The following is an 18461-nucleotide window of genomic DNA, read 5'->3' as shown; positions in this document are numbered from 1 at the left end:
TTTAGACAAGCCATATTCTCATTTTCCTGTCACAGAATACCCAGAATGGCTGAATTTGAAAGGATCTTTGAAACTCATCCACCTCCCTACTCAAGCAGTGTCACCTAGAACTGCCCAGGACTGTAGCCAGATGGCTTTAGAGTATCTCCAAGGTTGGTGACTCCACAGCCTTCTTGAGAACCTATGATCACTCACTCTCAGTGAAAAAGTGCTTCCTGATGTTCAGACAGAGCCTCCCATGTTGCATATTGTGCCCAGTTCCCCTGGCCCTGTCACCAGGCACCACTGAAAAGAGCTTGGCTCTGTCCTCTTTGCACCCTCCTCTCAGATATTTATATACATTGATAAGCTCTACCCTGAGACTTCTCCAGGCTAAACAGTCCCAGTTCTCTCAGCCTTTCTCATAGGAGAGATGCTTCAGTCCCATTGTCGTCTTTGTGGTCCTTTGATGGACTCTCTCTAGTATAAACATATCTGTTTTGTACTGGGGAGCCCAGACTCTGAAATGGACACACTACTCAAGGTGGATCTGTGATGATGTGACATTCTTGTTCATCCCATGACAATGTTACAGGAATGTCCTCTGGTCTGGGAAAATAACTTTTTTAAATTCCACGTTGAAGAGTGTATTTTTATGTATGTATTCCACTTCTGCTTTGCTTGGGAAGGGCATTAATTAGAAGTACAGAGATGAAGGGGAAATGAATTCTCCTTCATCCTTTACATCAGGAATGACTGCTTTTAAAACTATCTTTTTAAAAAGTGATTCATGCATGGCCATGTTCCAACAAAGTCAATTTCCCCAATAGTCAACAACAAAATCTGTATCATTATTAGAGCAATAATGTAAAACAGTACAGTTTTATAAGTAAAATAAAGATGCAAATCCATTATGTTTCCAAGCCTTCTTTTCCTTCCCGAAAACAACTGTAAATGAAGCAACTATAAGACTGGTGAATTCTGATGCACCTATTTTGGGACCTCAGGATGAACTCTTTGGGGTTTTCTTCTCCACATGGAAAACAAAGTATCAAAAAACTGAGAGGAAAACAAAATCTAAACACTGTCTTCAGTGACAGAGAACAGATTTAAACAAACCTTTTCCTCTTGGAGTGGCTACAAATTCCGTCTTCCTATATTAAAGGTCAGTCAAAAACTGAACATAAGGAAATAGATTTTGGTAGTCTAAAGCCTTTTCTAGCTCTTTAATCACAAAAGGCTACAATATAAAACACGTATCACAGTTCAAAGAATTCTTCTGAAAATTTATGCTCTGCATAGCTTATCAGAGTTACTAGCCTACTGAAACTACAAATCTGCTACAATGAATACCCCTTTGTCCAAAATCCTTGTAAAAATCATTAATAACATATCAGGAATTTGGGGAATTATTTATCTCAAAAAAAAAAAAGTTAATCATGAATGTATTCTAACTGAGTATTAATATTATTACAGCAAACTCTTCCACGTCTCTTATAAGAGAACTAAAGAGGAATCATACTTAAACTCTACTAGTGCAAAACCCCCAAGTTTTGGCCTGGACAAAAGTTGCAAATGAAAGCTGGATTTAGATCTTGTTAAACCACATAAAAGGAAAGTTCAACATCAGTATATTTATTTTTCTTCAGCTCACGAGGACAAGCTTAGGGATATTAAGTTGTCAAAATGTCTTAAATGGACACAAACCAAAATTACAGGACCTTGTTGACTAACCACAAAACACAGCTTTTCTTCAGACAGCGTTAAAACGTGTGCAACAAGAAATAAACCCTCTGTTTCAGTGAACAAAAACTGAACACAGCTGAGTAAAGGTGTGTATTTCATTAGAACATTTTAAATATAAATCAGAAATATGTGACTATTACTGAAGATTCTGCTGTTTAAAGACAAAAATGTGAAGATGTTCAGGTTATATTTCTGCACAATATTTAGCTCTGAACAACGAGGAATACTATAATACAGAAATGTTGTATTACAATCCCTATTTATTGAAATCAGTAGGAAGTTACTCAAGCACGTTTGTGCAAATGGAATGGAGAAAACCCTTATGCCTTCACTCTACAAAGAAAACAACCTTTTACATCTACTATGTAACAAGTTCCTAATCAGCAGAAATACAATGGGAAATGTGTACATAAAATAAACAAGAGTCAACCAACTTCATGGCATATGGGGTTTATCAAAGTAGCGCTACTAAAATATCTTTGATAGGACAAGAATTTCTTTGGAACACATCCATGATAAGAGCCAATTTTCTTGGCTAAGAACAATCTGTTTAAATAAGTTTCTTGCGGCCAAATGGAAGGTCAGAGCTGTGCAAGAAATAGAACTGTGACTGCAGACTACAGATGCTACAGTCACTGGGAAACCTCTGATGTATTATGCAGTTTCAGGGACAACAGATGGACATGTTTGGATCTGCTGAGCATTTGTGGATCCCACTGAACAGTTTATTAACTTCAGGACTACACTAACATTCCAACGAAGCAAATAAACTTACAGGACTTCTCTTTCTCAGAGCCAACAGGTGCTTTCACAGTTTCATTTTAGGCAGGATTACGGGATGGAAGCTGTAATGGAGATGTTACCCAACAGAAACATTTGAAATAGCTTATTTCTGCTTTTGCCATTAAAGTGTGCTTAGGGAAACAATTCCATGTGCAAGTGCTTAATGAATGAGAGAAATGATTGCCTCTAACAAGTAATGCAGTGTGACATTAAAACAGATTAAAAAGTTAAAGAACCCACCGATTCTTTTCTGTTCATAGTTTTGCTTTGGGAGCGGGAGCGGGAGATGGTACTGAAAAAGGAATCTTTTTTGGATGCAGACAAAGGTGGAGATCCTGTAAATTCACGTCCTCCGGACAAGCTCTCTATGCTTGGAGATGAACTGATGTTTTTTGAGCTTTGGCCTGTAAAGCAAGTATAAAGTAACAAATTAATCAATGGGCAGTTTCTTTTCCCTGTAAATACTTCCTGTCTTAATTGACATTCACTGAGATTCACAGGTAGCACAACACAGAATGAAACGTAGAAGTGTGCCAGCATGCACCGTGAGATTTAAGACTATTCTGACATACATGGAACTTAATTTTTGTATGAGACACAAACTCTTGGTGGACACATAGATATATATATATAAACACACACTATCTAGTGTGTGTATGTATATACATGCTAAACAACAGAAATATACATATAAAAATATGTATATAAAGAAAACAGCTCAGTATATATACCCTATTATATACACAGACTGAGGACCTTCTCTTCCCTGTCCGGCATAATGAGCGAAAGTATCTCTCACAAGAAAGATCTGATGCCATCAACACTGTAAGGGAAATCCTTTTTGTCTTAACAAATAAACTATAAAACTTAGCAAAGAAAGCTATGAGCAAGAATGGACATCGAACATCTAGATGCAAATATCTAGACTTAAAACAGGAAAAAGCAAGTTCAGTTTGGAAAAGAATGCAAACTGCTTCAGTTTTTAAGGCCATCTGCACCTAACAGACATTCTGATGAAGCCTACTCAATAGCTACTGTCATCTAATGCAGCTTTTCAAAAGAGTCTAGTGTTGTCCACTGTCACTGTGAAGACATCTGGGTAGATGCCTGAACTGTTCCACTATGAAACTGTATCCAGTCTGGCAGTCTCTGGTAAGGACTGTTTCTTCCAGCTGAGACTCATGTGGTGTTTTGAAATATTTAACTTCAATTTTATTTCAATCAGCTCCAGAAGAAAAGAAAAAAGTGTCAGTTTTCCTTAACTTTCATTAAGAAAATCTTGCACTAGGACAGGTGCTAGTTTTAAAACTCCCCTTTATTATGTGTATGAAGTTGTCAATCCAGAGTGACCTGATGCAATTCTAGAATTTTCCATTCTGAAAAAAGTGGAATAGCACATAAACTAAAGCTCTGGAATTCTTCCTTTTTCTTGTTCTGACAGCTATTCTGATGAGTCTGTTTATGTTCTCCCTTACTTTTGTTTATGGTGGGCTTTTCATGCTACCATGTATAGCATCAAGAATGATCCTCTGAAACTAGATCATTCACATGGCACAGGTGCAGCTTCATCTCCCTTGCAAGGTTGTGATTGAATTTCAACCCACTCTCCTTGCAGATGCCAGTTGTTCAGACTTCTTTCCTCTGAGTTGCTCTATACTAGTTTTACTCCCAGATATGCCATGTATTATTGCACAGAACTTAACGATGTATTAAATGTTTTGCCATTAAGGATACACTACCAATCCTGAAAATAAAAAACTAACTCCTTTTCTGGAATGGGTTAGTCTCTCCTCATTATGCACTGTGGTCTGCCTCCATGATATAGAGTTTCAGAGAAATAAAAGAAAACTGAAAGGCAAAGAAAACAGAAGCAGAAAAGGCTGCAGAAAACTCAGAAAGAAATTCAGATTTAGATACAAAAGGAGACCAGCTCTGTTGAGATCACAGAATCGTAGAATGGTTTGAAGGGTCAAACCATTTGGGTTAGAAGGTCAAACACTTTAAACAGAAGCAAACATCTAGCAAAACCTACCCATACAGAAACATCAAACTTAATCCTGTCATTTAAGATCTAGAATGGTAATCGTTGTCCCAAGTGGTGTGGAAGTTAGTGGTCTGATGCTTGGCCACCTGTTGGGTGGAGACAAAGTCCAAGCCAAGTTCTCTGTGGTGTTTGACCTAAGCAGCATATATTGCACAGCTGCAGCCACAAGAAAACAGCAATTCATGTTTTCTTGAGGGAATAAATACATACATATTTCAACTGTTCTCTTAGCAAGAAGACTGTAACAACGCAAAGAGACTGAACTAGCAAGGAATAAAACATCACATGTGAAAAAAAGACCAAGCAGGACAAAATCCCAGGGAATCCAAGGGATCTGGGTTTAACATTCTCAAATGTTTTCTGGAAGAAAATGAGCATATAAACTACTTCCCACTTTCTCCTCCATTCACTGCTGCCTTACTTTGCTCATCTCTCCCCTGGTGGTTTTGCTTCTCGTTCTCATGTATTCTTTCCTTCCTACCATTCAACTTCATTCAACTGCATTTTTCTGCTTCTTCCTAGTCCTCCTATAGCCACTTATCAGCCACTATTTAATCTAAACAGCCTCCTTGAAGTGCAGGAAATGAAGGCTGTAGATCTCACTCAACTTTTGCCTTTACATTATATAGAGAAATAGGATATGCATTAATCAGGTGAACATGAACATCCAGTTCTGTGAAAAAACTCTAGAGGAGGAAAGGGGGAAACACTGAATGGCAAAGTGCAGAAATAATTCAGTGAGAAGGAAATTTTTGAAGACTTCTAATTTTAAGATAAAATCATGTAACTTGGCAATATTATAATCCTTACAGCTGCCTTTATGAAAGAAGGAGACTTTTTATGCATTTCATAGCAGCAATTTACAATGGAAGTGTGGTTTTACAGCAGGTAAAACTTTAAAACAGTTTTGGAACAGATGAAATTACCTATTTTAGCAAATAGAGTGTTTATAAAACTCGCACAGCTAAGCCAGAGCAGTGAATATAAACACTCAATATAAAAAAAACAACATTTGGTGGACAAAGTACAACGAAAAAATAATTTATACATCAAATTAATTGGGTTCTATTTCCCATCATAGTAAAAAGAAGATACCTTCCACATAGGATGAAGAATAAAAAAATGTTAAACAATAGCACTGTATTTTTTTCACATACACCTTCACTAAATGGCCTGTACTTAACCCACTTCACTGGCCAACAAGCAGATCATGGTAAATTCAATAGATAACATTCTACGATATAATAAATTTCATAGATAATAGAGACTTGAAAAATATTTGCTGAACCCAAGCACATGAAAGAACGGAGCTTTAGAAAGTGACTGAAAAGTTATTTGTAAGGATTTTTTTTTCTTTATTTTCTTTCTCAGCACTAAAGAAAAAATGTCCAAAATACAACAGGAAATTGAAAAGACAGAGAACTATCCTTATGGCCACTGCTTTGCTTACCAAACAGCTACACTTCAAATGATGGATCTCAGTTTAGAGAAAGGGAATATGCAACTACTTGCATAAGCAAACAAAAGAAATATGTAGAGTTGAGATTTGACAGTCAGAAGAATACAACTGTCCTTAAAGGGAACATGCTCTCATTCTTATGGACTTATATATAAATATAATATAGACAAGAAATAAAAGTTATACATGATGTAAAGGAACTAAGATAGAGATGCAATAAAACAGAAGTGACAAAAATACTATTTCTGTCTGGTTTATACCCAGGTAAGAAGAAAGCTTAGGATGCATCTGATCCTACTGCTTGAATAAGCAAATCTGAGAAAATTATCATCAGGAAACACTGAACTTCTATTCTGACTCCAATCCTGTGCATGGCTCTGTGACACGGATCATTTGGGGACGTGATTAAGAATTAAGTAAGATAGAAAAGATAGCACTTACGAATAATTACAGTTTGTTCCAAGTTATAAAGCAGAGTTCTTGTATTATAATTGGCTTTTCCAATTTCCAGAGGAGTCATCATTTTTACAACTGTAAATAAGCAAGCTGAAAGACAAGTCACACCAATCATAGGTGTTTTCCCTAATGCTAAATAAAAAAAGCCATTTATCATTTTTTCTACAAGGAAGTTTAGCGGAGCTGCAGCAAGAACACTGAACTGAAGTCATCGTGATGCTTTTGTTCAGATGCATTATGTGTGCACCGATTTCTGAGGCATTAACAACCCTCACGTAACACTGGAAATTACACTGCAACACCAATGCTGAGATTTCGGGATCTTGAGAGGATTGCACAAAATGCTGTCTCTTCTGCTGTATGTCTTACTGATTCTGCATCTTTTTTGATGAGCAGTGTGGTACATTCTCCTCATCCAACAGGTTGTTTCAGAGTTTCTAATTTCGGATTATTTAGAAAACAAAGAAAAAAAAAACCCTACTCCAAACAACCGAATTCTTGCCCTCCATGTAGAATCTAAATGTATAAAGTGATGCAATAAACTACAGCTAATAACTAACCAAACTAATCTCCTTCTTAACGGCTTGACCAGCAAACTGAAAACATCACTGAATCAAAGCTCTCATTTTCCTCTGCTCATTCTGTCAATCTCAGATGAATGCATTACACCTTCTTAGAAGACTAATCTAATCTCTGATCATATAAGCATATAGCAGAAGATCCTAAAATATATGTGAAACAGGCTGATGAAACCCCAAACATGGAAATTAAAAAAATGCTTTTGAAGCACACAGAACAAGTAGCTAAGGATCCCTGACGTAAGCAGTACTCAAAACACAGTATGTATAGGCCACCGCGAAACTAGATATGTATGCAATCTAAAATGCATAAATAGTTTACAGTAACAATGCACAGGATTTCATTCATTAAAAGGACATCCAACTTTTGAGGCAAAAGGTGCATCATTACCTCCATGTGTTGGCTTCTAAATGGCTCTAATTTCTAAATTCTCTGCTTCAAAATCACTTGGAAAATATATGGGTTCAGTAGTGGGAAATGGGATTGTTGGTTTTGCTGTCAAGGTAGAGTGGGACATGCAATGTCTTGAAAAGAAAAAGGAAAGCTTAAATGTAATGTAATCTGTAATAAAGACTTATCATAAAGTAAAAAGTGATGAGAGAAGTGGAAGAAACAATGAAAAAGAACAAACTTCGGGTCTTACTAAGTTTGATTTAAGTTACAGGAGGAATTATCATGAGTTTTGGAGCTCTCTGCTAAAATATATGAAAAAATCAGAGGAAAACACACAAAAGCCCTACAAAACTGATGGCTCGTTCTGTTTGGCCTCTACAGAGGAAAAGAATAGCTTCCATAGTTACAAGGAGTGCAAGGACAAGGCCACCACGAACAGAAGGAAGGCACGATATATAATTCAAAACTGTTCGGATCTGCTCATCTATTACCCTGCGTTTGCCATGGCCAGGATGTGGAGCACTAGAATTTGCAAAAACTATTATTCGAGTTTTAGAGAACTTTTCAGACAAATTTGTTTTCCTTTTTCTCCTACTCTGAAATTGCAACAAAGGCTCCCAGCACTTTCAAAACTTCTTCTGACCATCTCATCACACAAACCCCAACGCTTATTATTTCAGCCCAAGGCAGGGAAGCTCCTCTTCAGTCAAGTGCACTGCGGCAGACGTTCAGCTCAAAATACCTGCCTGCAATATAACGACAGGGAAGTAACGCGACTGAAAGAGACACAGACGGTGGCTGTGCCCTAGACGACACGGCGTGAAATGGGAGCACAAAGCGGACGGTCAACGCGGCCGGGCGGGCGGGGAACGTGAGGGCAGGGCCGCGCTCGCCGCGCTGTGCGGACGGGGGCGGTAACGCAGCGGCCGCTTCCCGCTGCACAACAGCGCCGCCCGCTGGATGGAGAGTGGCAGCAATGGCGGGAGCGGAGGGGCCGCGCAGGGGAAGGCGGGCGGCGGAGGCGTGGGCCCGCCGCAGCCGTACCTGGAGGGGCCGCGGGGGGCTGCGCGGGGCCCGGCCTTCCGGCGGCGCTGCCGGCGCCCGCCTCGCCTGCGGATAAACGACAGCGTTAGGAAGTTTCCCCGAACAATGCCGTTCGCCGCCGCTCGGGGGGCTCGGCTGGAGGCCCCTGCTTCGAGATGAGCGGTGTCGCCAGAGCCGTGCGAGAGCGGGCGGAACGGCTGGGGAAGTTCTGCCAGCCGCGCGGAAAGCTGCTCTTTGCATTGATTTCATTTACACCAAGACCTATACTAAAACACACATCACAACCATTGTGTTTCTGCTAATCCTGCTAATTCGGGAGTATCATATTCTTACTGCCAATAAAATGTCACAGTTGCATAAGAATACAGGATTTTTTACCTCCTTTTTATTCAGTTATCAGTAAGGACAACTTCTTTTTCCTTCTGAAAATACTCATTTTCTAGATAGAGTTGATAAATAATTCTAAATATGGAGATAGTTTCTTTAGGGCGTATTCAGTGACTGCGGAAATTGTTCCTGTTACAGCAAATACCACCGAAGTATCAACTCATAAAAACAAAGAGTAGCCTGGACTCTTTAAATAGCTGATCACAATTTTGGCGGAACTTCATCTTCAAACTGGTCCTCTAATGTCTCCTTGTGATTAAGTGGCGTTCAAATCAAAAGCCGTTTGGTTTTCAGCGTGAAAGGACCTAGAAGCAAAACTCTTATCTGGCACCATCAAGGAAAAAGTGAAAGAGAAATGTTTTTTTTTTTTCCTGTCAACACACTGCCATTTGGTAATCAAAGAATATCCAGTTTCTGAATCATTAAGATATGCAGTGGAATACAAGGGGCAACCATTTTGCCCTTTTCCATATTTTTTCATTATGAATATTTTTGTTTTTCAAGGCAACAAACTCAACAGACAATCCAATGAACTCAAGATTTGAATCCCACCTTAGTGCCAAAGAACTCCTCCACTGAGTAGGATCAAGAAAATACTTTAATCCCTTTTCTGTTAGCAGGCTACCTTGCGTAAGTGATCAGTAATGATACTCAATCTTCTTCTGTGCCAAGGACAGGCTGAACTCATTATTAGGAGGAGCTGAATGTCCAATTACGTGTCTGGATACTTTGTTCAACTGTGATTTGGAATGTTGAAGACTCATCTGGAATGACAGGCCTGCAATTATGGTGGATTTTTTTGGTAATAATATGAGTCTGCCATTTAAATTTTACTTTATCTAAATGACACGCATTTTTTTCTTGAAGAAATTCAGCAAGTAACAAAACTTTGGAGTAATAATTACTATCAATTATGTAAACCAGCCATCCCTCACCTAGAGCACAGCACAAGCCACCTCTGAAGATGGCAGCACAACAGACACCTGTCACCACTGGTGGTTTGTGAGTGGTAACTGTCTAAACAGAGCTGTTCAAGCTAGGACTGGATTATTTTGCCAGTCCTGCAAGACATTTTGTTACCAAGGACTTCTTCACACTTAATAAAAAAGTAGATCCGGCAATTAATTTAATCTCCTCAAACTTATAACCCTCTACATATTAATTTAAATTATCAGCACTAGTTGAGCATTCAAAATGTGAAAGCACTAACACAATATGAAAAAAAAATGGATGACTTCTTTTACGACTTGATGCTTGTCAGATTTACAGCATCTTGGTCTGTTATACTGTCCAACTGAGCATCTGTGAGTGTCAGATCAACTAGAGGTGCAAATGACTATACAAATTCAAAATCTGTGCCACTGCCTACCTCGGCTAAATAACCAAGCTCCAGGAGGCTGAGGAGAGATGGAAACAGGGTGAAGAACAGGAACATAAGACAATTACTGGCAGCTAGTCAGTAACTTGAGAGCCTTATAGTTACAAAGAATACCAAACAGGTTTTAGATACACAAAAGCTACAGCAGAACCCAGAGTTTCAAAAACACCAGTACAGAAGGTAAAAAGGCATGTAAAAAGTTCATCACAAACAGTGGCATGAGATCTTCTCAGGACATGGGTATATTCTGGATCCTATGCCTGGACAGAAGTACCCTCAATTTCTCAGAGCTGCGGCAAGTGCCCTCATTCACTGGAGACACTGGACAGCACTCTCTTGAGGGAGTGACACTGTCCTGTACAGGAATGGAAAGACTTACTTTTCAGGTGTGATGGAGACAGTGCTGAGTTGTTTACAAAGGTATCTGCATCATGCTTCAAAAAGGTCTTTTTAACCTATCTCTGCAGCAGCAGCATCATTACAAGTAAGGCTTTTTTTTTTTTTACTTCTTTTCACTAAGCTACTCCTACATTTAAACTTAATTCAGAGAGAATTCGCTGAGCAGCCTCTAAGAGCCTTTGTATTTCCACTGTCAATTTGGCTTATCTTTAAAAATATATATTACAGCACTTGCAGACTTACTTAGGTGCCATCATTCACAATTTCTATCCAACTACAGTCACTATACTGATAACTGTGCAGGTCTGGAATAAGCATGGCACTAATATGTAAAACAAAACTCACTGTTACCTCAAGCAATTAAGATTATTTTTACATTTGTTGCCTTTAAATGACTTCTGCAAGTATTGCACCAAATGGGACAGAGAGTGTGATAGGAAGCTGCAGGTACTGAAGTGTTGCAGTAGGTTTTATTTCCTCGTAAATTCTTTGTGCCCTACATAATAAATCTGCATAATTTCTTGATAACTTTACCAAATCTCCATACTCCTGTTGATCCTGAAACATGTGCATAGTTTGTACGTGACAATGAGCAAACATAACTTCAATTTTTTATTATGATTCTTGTATGGAAAGTGTCAGGTATATTTCTGGATGATCCAACATGGTAGTTGGTACATACACTGTTTCAGTTTCATGTTTGCACAGCATCAGGGACTGTAAAACCGATGGTGGAGCAATTTCTGAGATTGTTCTGGGATTCTGAGAAATATACAAACAAGGGTCAAGAAAAAGAAGTAGTCTTTACTACTAGATGCAGAGGGCCATCACAAATTATTAAGAGGCAAATACCTGTTATTGTTCAAATAACTTTTCAAATAAGCTCCACACATTCTAAAGGGAGTAAGATTTTGTTTATTAAGAATTACTCTGTAACTGATCTAATTTCCTTAACTCCTATTTACCTAATACTGTGATGCATAGGATTTGTGACAATATCCCAGAAAAAACCTATATGAAACTAGTCTGACAGTTAAAAATATGTGGCATTTAAAAGCCTGAAAATTCAGCTGTTGTTTATGGTAACAGTATAGTTTGTCAGCATGTCTGATGTTATTTCTAGTTAAGACTTTTTTAAAGGTCCAAAATGTCATATAATATTTGTACATTCTTGAGACAACATCTGATTCTGTATTACACTGCAAACGTGCTGTTGTAGTTGGCATGATGTCTTAACAAAATTCTGATTTTTCTGGTTCCTTCAAATATGTACCTGTTGGTATAAAACCAAGAAAAGGACTTTCTTCAGTCCTTGAGATGTACGTAGATAAAGCTTCCCCCTGTCCTGGCACTGCCACGTGTTTCACCTTTACCTTTGCCCAGTTGAACTGGCATGCTTTCAGACTTCAGCATCCTTTGCTGCTGTGCCTGGTGGTGCTGTGGGGCTTCCAGTGTGCTTCTGATGGGCATTGCAGGGGCAGGAAAGCTGCTCCCACCAGCAGGAGCACCCACAGCCCCGCCTGAAGTCATAGCTGGAGCAATCAGCTTTCGGCCAAAATTCAGTAAGCTGTTGGAGACTTTGTTAATGTTCAGTGGGGCGGCCTTAGCACTGGCGCTGAAAAAGAAGACAAGAAATCATCACATCCTTGCCAATGGTTTGGACAGGCACAGCAATATGTGCAGTATTCTCCAAAAATGGGGGAAAGAATTCCAAGATTTGAACATGACAAAGAGCGTTTTACTGCAGCTTGCTGGAATAAGACGGACTGCATGTGGTGCGAGATTTTCCCAAGCAGTAGAGTGAACAAATTGTTTTGGCCGTTTTTTCCTGAAAAAAAATGCAGACTAACCCTAAGCAAAGCAATTCTGCACCAGTTTTCTAAATTTGCCTATGAAAATTTAAAAAAGAAATAAAAGAAAGGATGACAAAAAGCAATACAGGCTCTAAAGCACCAAAAACTTTATTAAACTGACTATTTGTATTAAAAGACTGCTTTAATAATTACTTTGCTAGATTAAATTATCTTGTTTAAAATAACTCAAACCCAAACATTTCTTTCAACAGGCAAAACTAACACAAGACTGTATTTTTAGGTTGGCAGAGCTAGGGGTCTCTTGCTCTTACTTCCCCTCCTGCCCAGTCCAGCTATTTCAAACCACTCACTTTTCAACAAGAATCCTGATTTCTGAAGGTATTTTGGCTGAAGAATGTCTTCAGGATATTACACATATACAGGATCATGATCCTCATCATTGTTGCTTTTTATTTTAACTACAGTGGCTATTTAATTCACTTCAGTTATATGCAACATTAAGAATGAGGAAACTGTCGAACCATTTAATCTCTCTAAAATAAAGAGACAAAGAAGCTTCTAATTCTCTTCAGAAATGTTCACATAATCCAAGCATCAGCAAAGCCATTTGTATTTGTTCATGCAATATTTTTCCTGTTTTATTTAATTAATGCTTGAAATATCCTTCACAGAAATACACCATAATCACAGAGACCTTTCCACTCCTGCGGTTTTATTTTACTTATTTGTACTTCAGTGGTATAAAGAGCTGTCTTTAAAAAAAAAAGAAAAAAATACATGTAATTAAAAACAATACAATTTCAGTACTGGGGAAAAAATAGTTTTGCAATATTTTGGGCAAGTTTAACTAAAAATACACTACAAATGAATTAATATGGGTGACTTGTAACTTGCTCAGGCACCTGGAAAAGTAATTTTGCTTTTGCTTTTCATATAATTTCCCTATTTGACTTCAGATATGGTTTTTTTTTAGAATACACAATATAAATGCATGCACACATATAGAACATACCCAGTAAATAATAACAGCTGAGTTGTTTAGACTCAGAATAGATACATAGAATAGTTAAAATGAGAGGCAGCAGAAGAAAGTATGTGAGCGTGCACATTCACAAGAGACAGCCCCAAGCTTTACAGTGCCCTTCTGCTATATACCGGTGATGAAGAAAGACAGCATATAGCCCTTTTTAGGAGGAGCTGCAGTGCAGAAACTAAGTGCTGCTTCCCAACTTATGGAAGCTGGAAAGGAATGGTTGCTGCAAAACGATTATGGGATGTTTCTGTGACTCCATATTTTATTGATGGCTGCTGATATTACAAAAAGCCTTTCTGTAGCCACCTGAGAATGACTGATAAAGTCACTACAAAGAGAGCATATTCAGAACTATAAAATGCTCTTGCAGGAGTGTCAAACAGCTTCAAACCCAAAATGAATGGGTTCCAATGATTTTAAAGAAGAGGACATGTTTATTACTAATACATTTTGCTCTGCTACTACCTAGCAGATTAACCAGCTCCCCAAGGTACTGCAGGGATTTTTTTCTATCCTATCACATATATGTGGCATCAGAAAGATCAGCAGAGGGCCTTTCGTTTAGTGTCTTCATTGCAGAAAGAAAATAAAGATTGTAGCTTTGAAAGTGGAAGGAGAACTCACAAATGCTGGCTTGGAGGATATCAATCAGTTACCAACAGTTTGCAATGAATGTAATTACATCACTGATTTTGAGGGTCATACCAGTAACAACTTGGTTGAGATTCAGAATTCAAACTTCAGTGTATTTGGCATATGTTTTCCCTTCATTCTACTGAAACAAATCACCAGGACTGGGGTGGTAGACATCCTCACTCATCTGTAACATCACCTTAGAAAGAAGATAAAGGCTTGCATATTGAGTCCTAGATTTGTGTTGTCTCTAGGTCCAGAGCCTTGACAATCATTGCAAATTCCTTTGAATTTGCACAAAAAAAATATATTTACTGGAAGTAATTTTTTTTCTCTGATCGGCCACCTGAGCAAAGAGCCATTGGATGCTTTGAGCTAACTGCATCATTGCGATCATGACGGTTCACGGATGAAGGAGACAAAGCTTATACAGAGGCATGTGTATTTGTGTCCATCAGCTTATTTCTTTCTTGTTTATTTTTTTAGCTATAATTTGTTTAAGAAAAAGTGTCAGTTTTCCTTCTATAGTGTTTAATTTGCTGCTTTAACATATATGTAAACCAGAAGAAGTTATTTTATTTTCAATTTTCAGATTGTTACAAAGATACTTTTTGAGAAACTTCACTTTACAGGAATAACAAAACACCAAAAATCTTCTTTGGCTGTGCTATGAACTGACACTGCACATACACATGCCTGAAAAATAAATGATGTTGAAATTTCTTGTCAAGAAGTGGTCTTAATAAAAGTATTCTAAAGTAAAATTTATTGTGCAATTTCTTTGAATCGCAGTTTCAGAAAATGAACAATAGTGAGGTGCTAGATCTCTGGAGGAGGTATGCTAAAACTGAGCTGAAGTTCAGGGAAATAAGAACAATGTCTCTATTTCCTACCATTTGAATGTCTGATATGTTACTGCAAAGGATGATTACAGCCATTAAACATGGATCAATGTCTACATTTTAGCCATCTAGATGTACCAGGCATGCACAACAATTACAAGAAAAATGCTGATTGATTATGTTGTACAGTTATCAGCAGATGCATTTAAAAGTAAAGCATCAGTTTAAAAATACGAGTGTCAAGGAGACGTGAATTCCATCTATGAAACAAACAATATTGTTTCATCACAATAAGCATCATTGACCTTGACTGTGAATGGTATATTTTTAAACTAGCAGTAGGAAGATGATTCAATCTCTGCAGTTTTCTACTAAGATGAAAATGTTTTGTTTTAAGCACGCCTTATTCAAAGGCATTTCTCTCTTCAGTAAGTAGCCATTATGAGAGAAGAGAGACAAATATACGAGTATGATGGATTAAAGTTTTATATGTGATAAAGTAAGCATTATTAGAGATTTGCCAAGATATTTTAAATATATCATTGAGCCCATGGAATTAAAGATGAAAAAGATGGTAGCCAATCTAATTCATCTCTCTGCTCACTGCAGAAACATTTTCTAATGTTACATCTTCCAGTTCTTTCTTTAGTCCAGTTTTACACATATTTACCACATTTGACCATCTCTGGTTTTAAATACGTTTGTTCCAGATGTTTCTCTTTCTGAACTATTTAAAACAATTTCTCCTCTCCTACATAGATGTAATGGACATTTATTTCCTTAGAATTTAGATTTTCAACAAGTGTCATTCATGTTTGGGCTTTATGATTTATTTGTATTTTTAAATCCTCGCAACGTGTCTTTTAGGAATTTTTAAATAATGCATTTTTCAAGTTTAGGCAACTCCTGAGATAATTTAAAAAAATAATAAATAAGTAAAAACATTAAGAAAATGCAATAGAATGCAGTAAATTGTGATAGTCTTCCCCAAAATTAAAGACAGGATTAAAAAAAAAAACTCAAAAAACTTTTGGAGTCATTCTACTTAGCTTTAATTTCTGCTCCTTTCTCCATTTTTAAGAGCTTTTAATCCACTCCATTTTGATTTTAGCTAGCTTTTAATGTAACTTATTTAAACGGAATTTGACAGAGGTGCAAAGGTCTATATGACAGCAAGACACAGCGTATGCCTGAGGTCATGTGCAATCCAAGACACTGCCCGTGAGAGTGAGTACACAATGAAGTAAGGCATTGTGCTTTGTGCTGGCCTGACCCACAGCTACCAGCAGTCACCATCCACCAGCCTTGTGGCTACCCAGTTGGTGCACGGGCACCTCTACACTTGTGGCCACCAGATAAAATGGCCCTGGCAATGAATTTAGGGGATACTGATGCAAACTCCTTCTCTAACAAGAGAGGAATGCCACAAAAAGGCTTAGTAAAAATTACTTGAAACTGGATCTACATTAATTCAATTTATACAGCTTCTGGTGTGTGGAAACTCCAGACTGTGATTAGAGGCATTGTAGGATGTAGTTCAGCTACAGAACTCACATTGGCAACGTTTTACCTGCTGCTTTTAGTATACATGTCATTGTGAACAGATGTCTTTAAACTTAAATAATGCCAGCAACACTATGTGTAAAACTTTCATTTTTCATGGAATAATAGGCAAGGTGAAGACTCAAAATACATGTCATGAAATAAACACACGTGCTTCTAAATACTGCTTGTGTTTTTCCTGTTCGGGATAAAAGCGACTTCTGAAACAGTTTGTTTATGTAAGGTCTTAGTTCAGCGAACACATATTCAGATATCGCTTACCGGGTTTTGTTCATCAAGTCTGCTCCACGTGCTTTGTAATAATCTAAATTTTGTTGGAATTGATGAGTCACTGGTCTTGGATTTCTCTAAAAAAAAAAAAGAAGAGAATATGTTATTGGAACTTTCTTTTGAGAGATTTAACGCATACGAAAGGTGTGCTCATTTATGAAGAAGTTTTGAAATTTAAAGAATAACTTATTTTCCCAGGATCTTGCTTTCTCAAGGAAGTAACACCAGCTCCATAAAACCGAAGGCTTAAAATATTTAAAATACTTCCAAGTGCTACCAGTGAGTCCAAGCCACGCTCACAGAAACTCCACAAAGTCGTTTCCCTGTAGTGAACGGGCTGTCGGCTCCACTGGTTAACATTGTTAATTCAATCAGATACTGACCTGATTTCTTTTCTAAGACTGGGTAGTGATTTTTTATCATCTCCACGCTAAAATGATACGTTTTTAAAGGAAATGGTAATAGTAAAGAGAAACTGTAGCTATCGTTTTCAACTGAACGCGTTACTAGCAGCATCTCGGTTAAGCAACGAATTAGAGACAACCTGAGAACGGCCACTAGATGGCACGCAGAGACTTTTTTTCTCTCCAAATTTCACCCAATTCAAAATAGAGGCCATGGGTAAAGAACTGTTCTACAATAAAATGTATATAATTAATATTGAAACCACAAGCCACTTATTAGTCTCCACCTCTGTCACAATAAAACTATTTCACTGAAGCATGCTGCCTTCGGTAGTTCTGAAATCATCCTTTCTGGATCTAGTAATTCACTGAACGTAGATTCACAGCATATGCATAAAGTATCTTGACGGAACAAATGCACTATGAAGTATATTATTTGAAGGGTGAAATAAATATTTTTAAGTAAAAAATCTGCATACAGATGAAACCAAAATAACAGAAAGGTTCAGAGAGGTCTTTAGCACATATATATATATAAATGAATTAGAAGAGAAATGGCTCAACATCAATAATTTCTAGTGTAAGAGAAAACAAAGTGGTAAATTTCTGCATAATTATCAGATATATTATATAAACCAGATGTAAAATACTTTCCAAATATTTGTTTTAAGGGTTTATTCATTCATGGGTTGTTGTTGTATATTCTGATTGAACTTCTTAAGTCCTCCTAGGATGAAAATAGTTTTAATGAACTATGCAATGACTTTTCCAAGATAGTAATTCACAGCTGAGAGTATATTGTATTTTTTATGGAATCAGTCTTCAGCTGTTTCAATTTTCCACGGTTTTTTGCCCTCCAGATTTCATTATAGACTGGAGTATCCACAGTCTTATCCTCTCATTTTCCACATAACTGCAGATAACTCTCCTTCCTTGGAAACCTTATTTTTGGAGGAGGATATAGGAGTTGCATTTTGAACACCAAAATATTGCATGTGCATAAAAGGAGAGAAGAAGATTTAAAAGAGTGGCAGATAGCAACAGCCAGAATGATTTCTGGGGTCAAATTTAGGGCTGGGAATTTCCAGATTGTTTCCTGCACTCAGACTTAATCTTGTAAGAAATGTCTCATCGTCTTTCTTTGGAAACACATTAAACATTTAAAAAATACACCGTGTTTGCAATGTTCATTAAAAAAATGAAACAACTGAAAGCTATTAGACAAACATTACAAAGTCCTTATCTGTCCAACCAC

At 37.5% G+C, this 18461-nt stretch overlaps 1 protein-coding gene across 4 annotated transcripts in view; it reads right to left on the bottom strand.

The window, feature by feature from the left end:
• Positions 1 to 18461, bottom strand: part of TBC1D5 (TBC1 domain family member 5) — a 327211-nt gene that overhangs the window by 43541 nt on the left and 265209 nt on the right. For all 4 annotated transcript variants that reach the window (XM_061996640.1, XM_061996639.1, XM_061996641.1 and 1 more), the window contains 3 exons: positions 16794 to 16879; positions 12021 to 12262; positions 2749 to 2912 (listed from right to left, as the gene is read on the bottom strand). In XM_061996640.1, coding sequence (XP_061852624.1) covers positions 2749 to 2912; positions 12021 to 12262; positions 16794 to 16879 — 492 coding nt within the window. The remainder of the gene's footprint in view (positions 1 to 2748; positions 2913 to 12020; positions 12263 to 16793; positions 16880 to 18461) is intronic.

The sequence above is a fragment of the Colius striatus genome, chromosome 5 (assembly GCF_028858725.1).
Source record: "Colius striatus isolate bColStr4 chromosome 5, bColStr4.1.hap1, whole genome shotgun sequence".
NCBI classification, from domain to species: domain Eukaryota; kingdom Metazoa; phylum Chordata; class Aves; order Coliiformes; family Coliidae; genus Colius; species Colius striatus.
The sequence above is the reverse complement of the archived record's forward strand: the minus strand, read 5'-3'. Positions and strand labels throughout refer to the sequence as shown.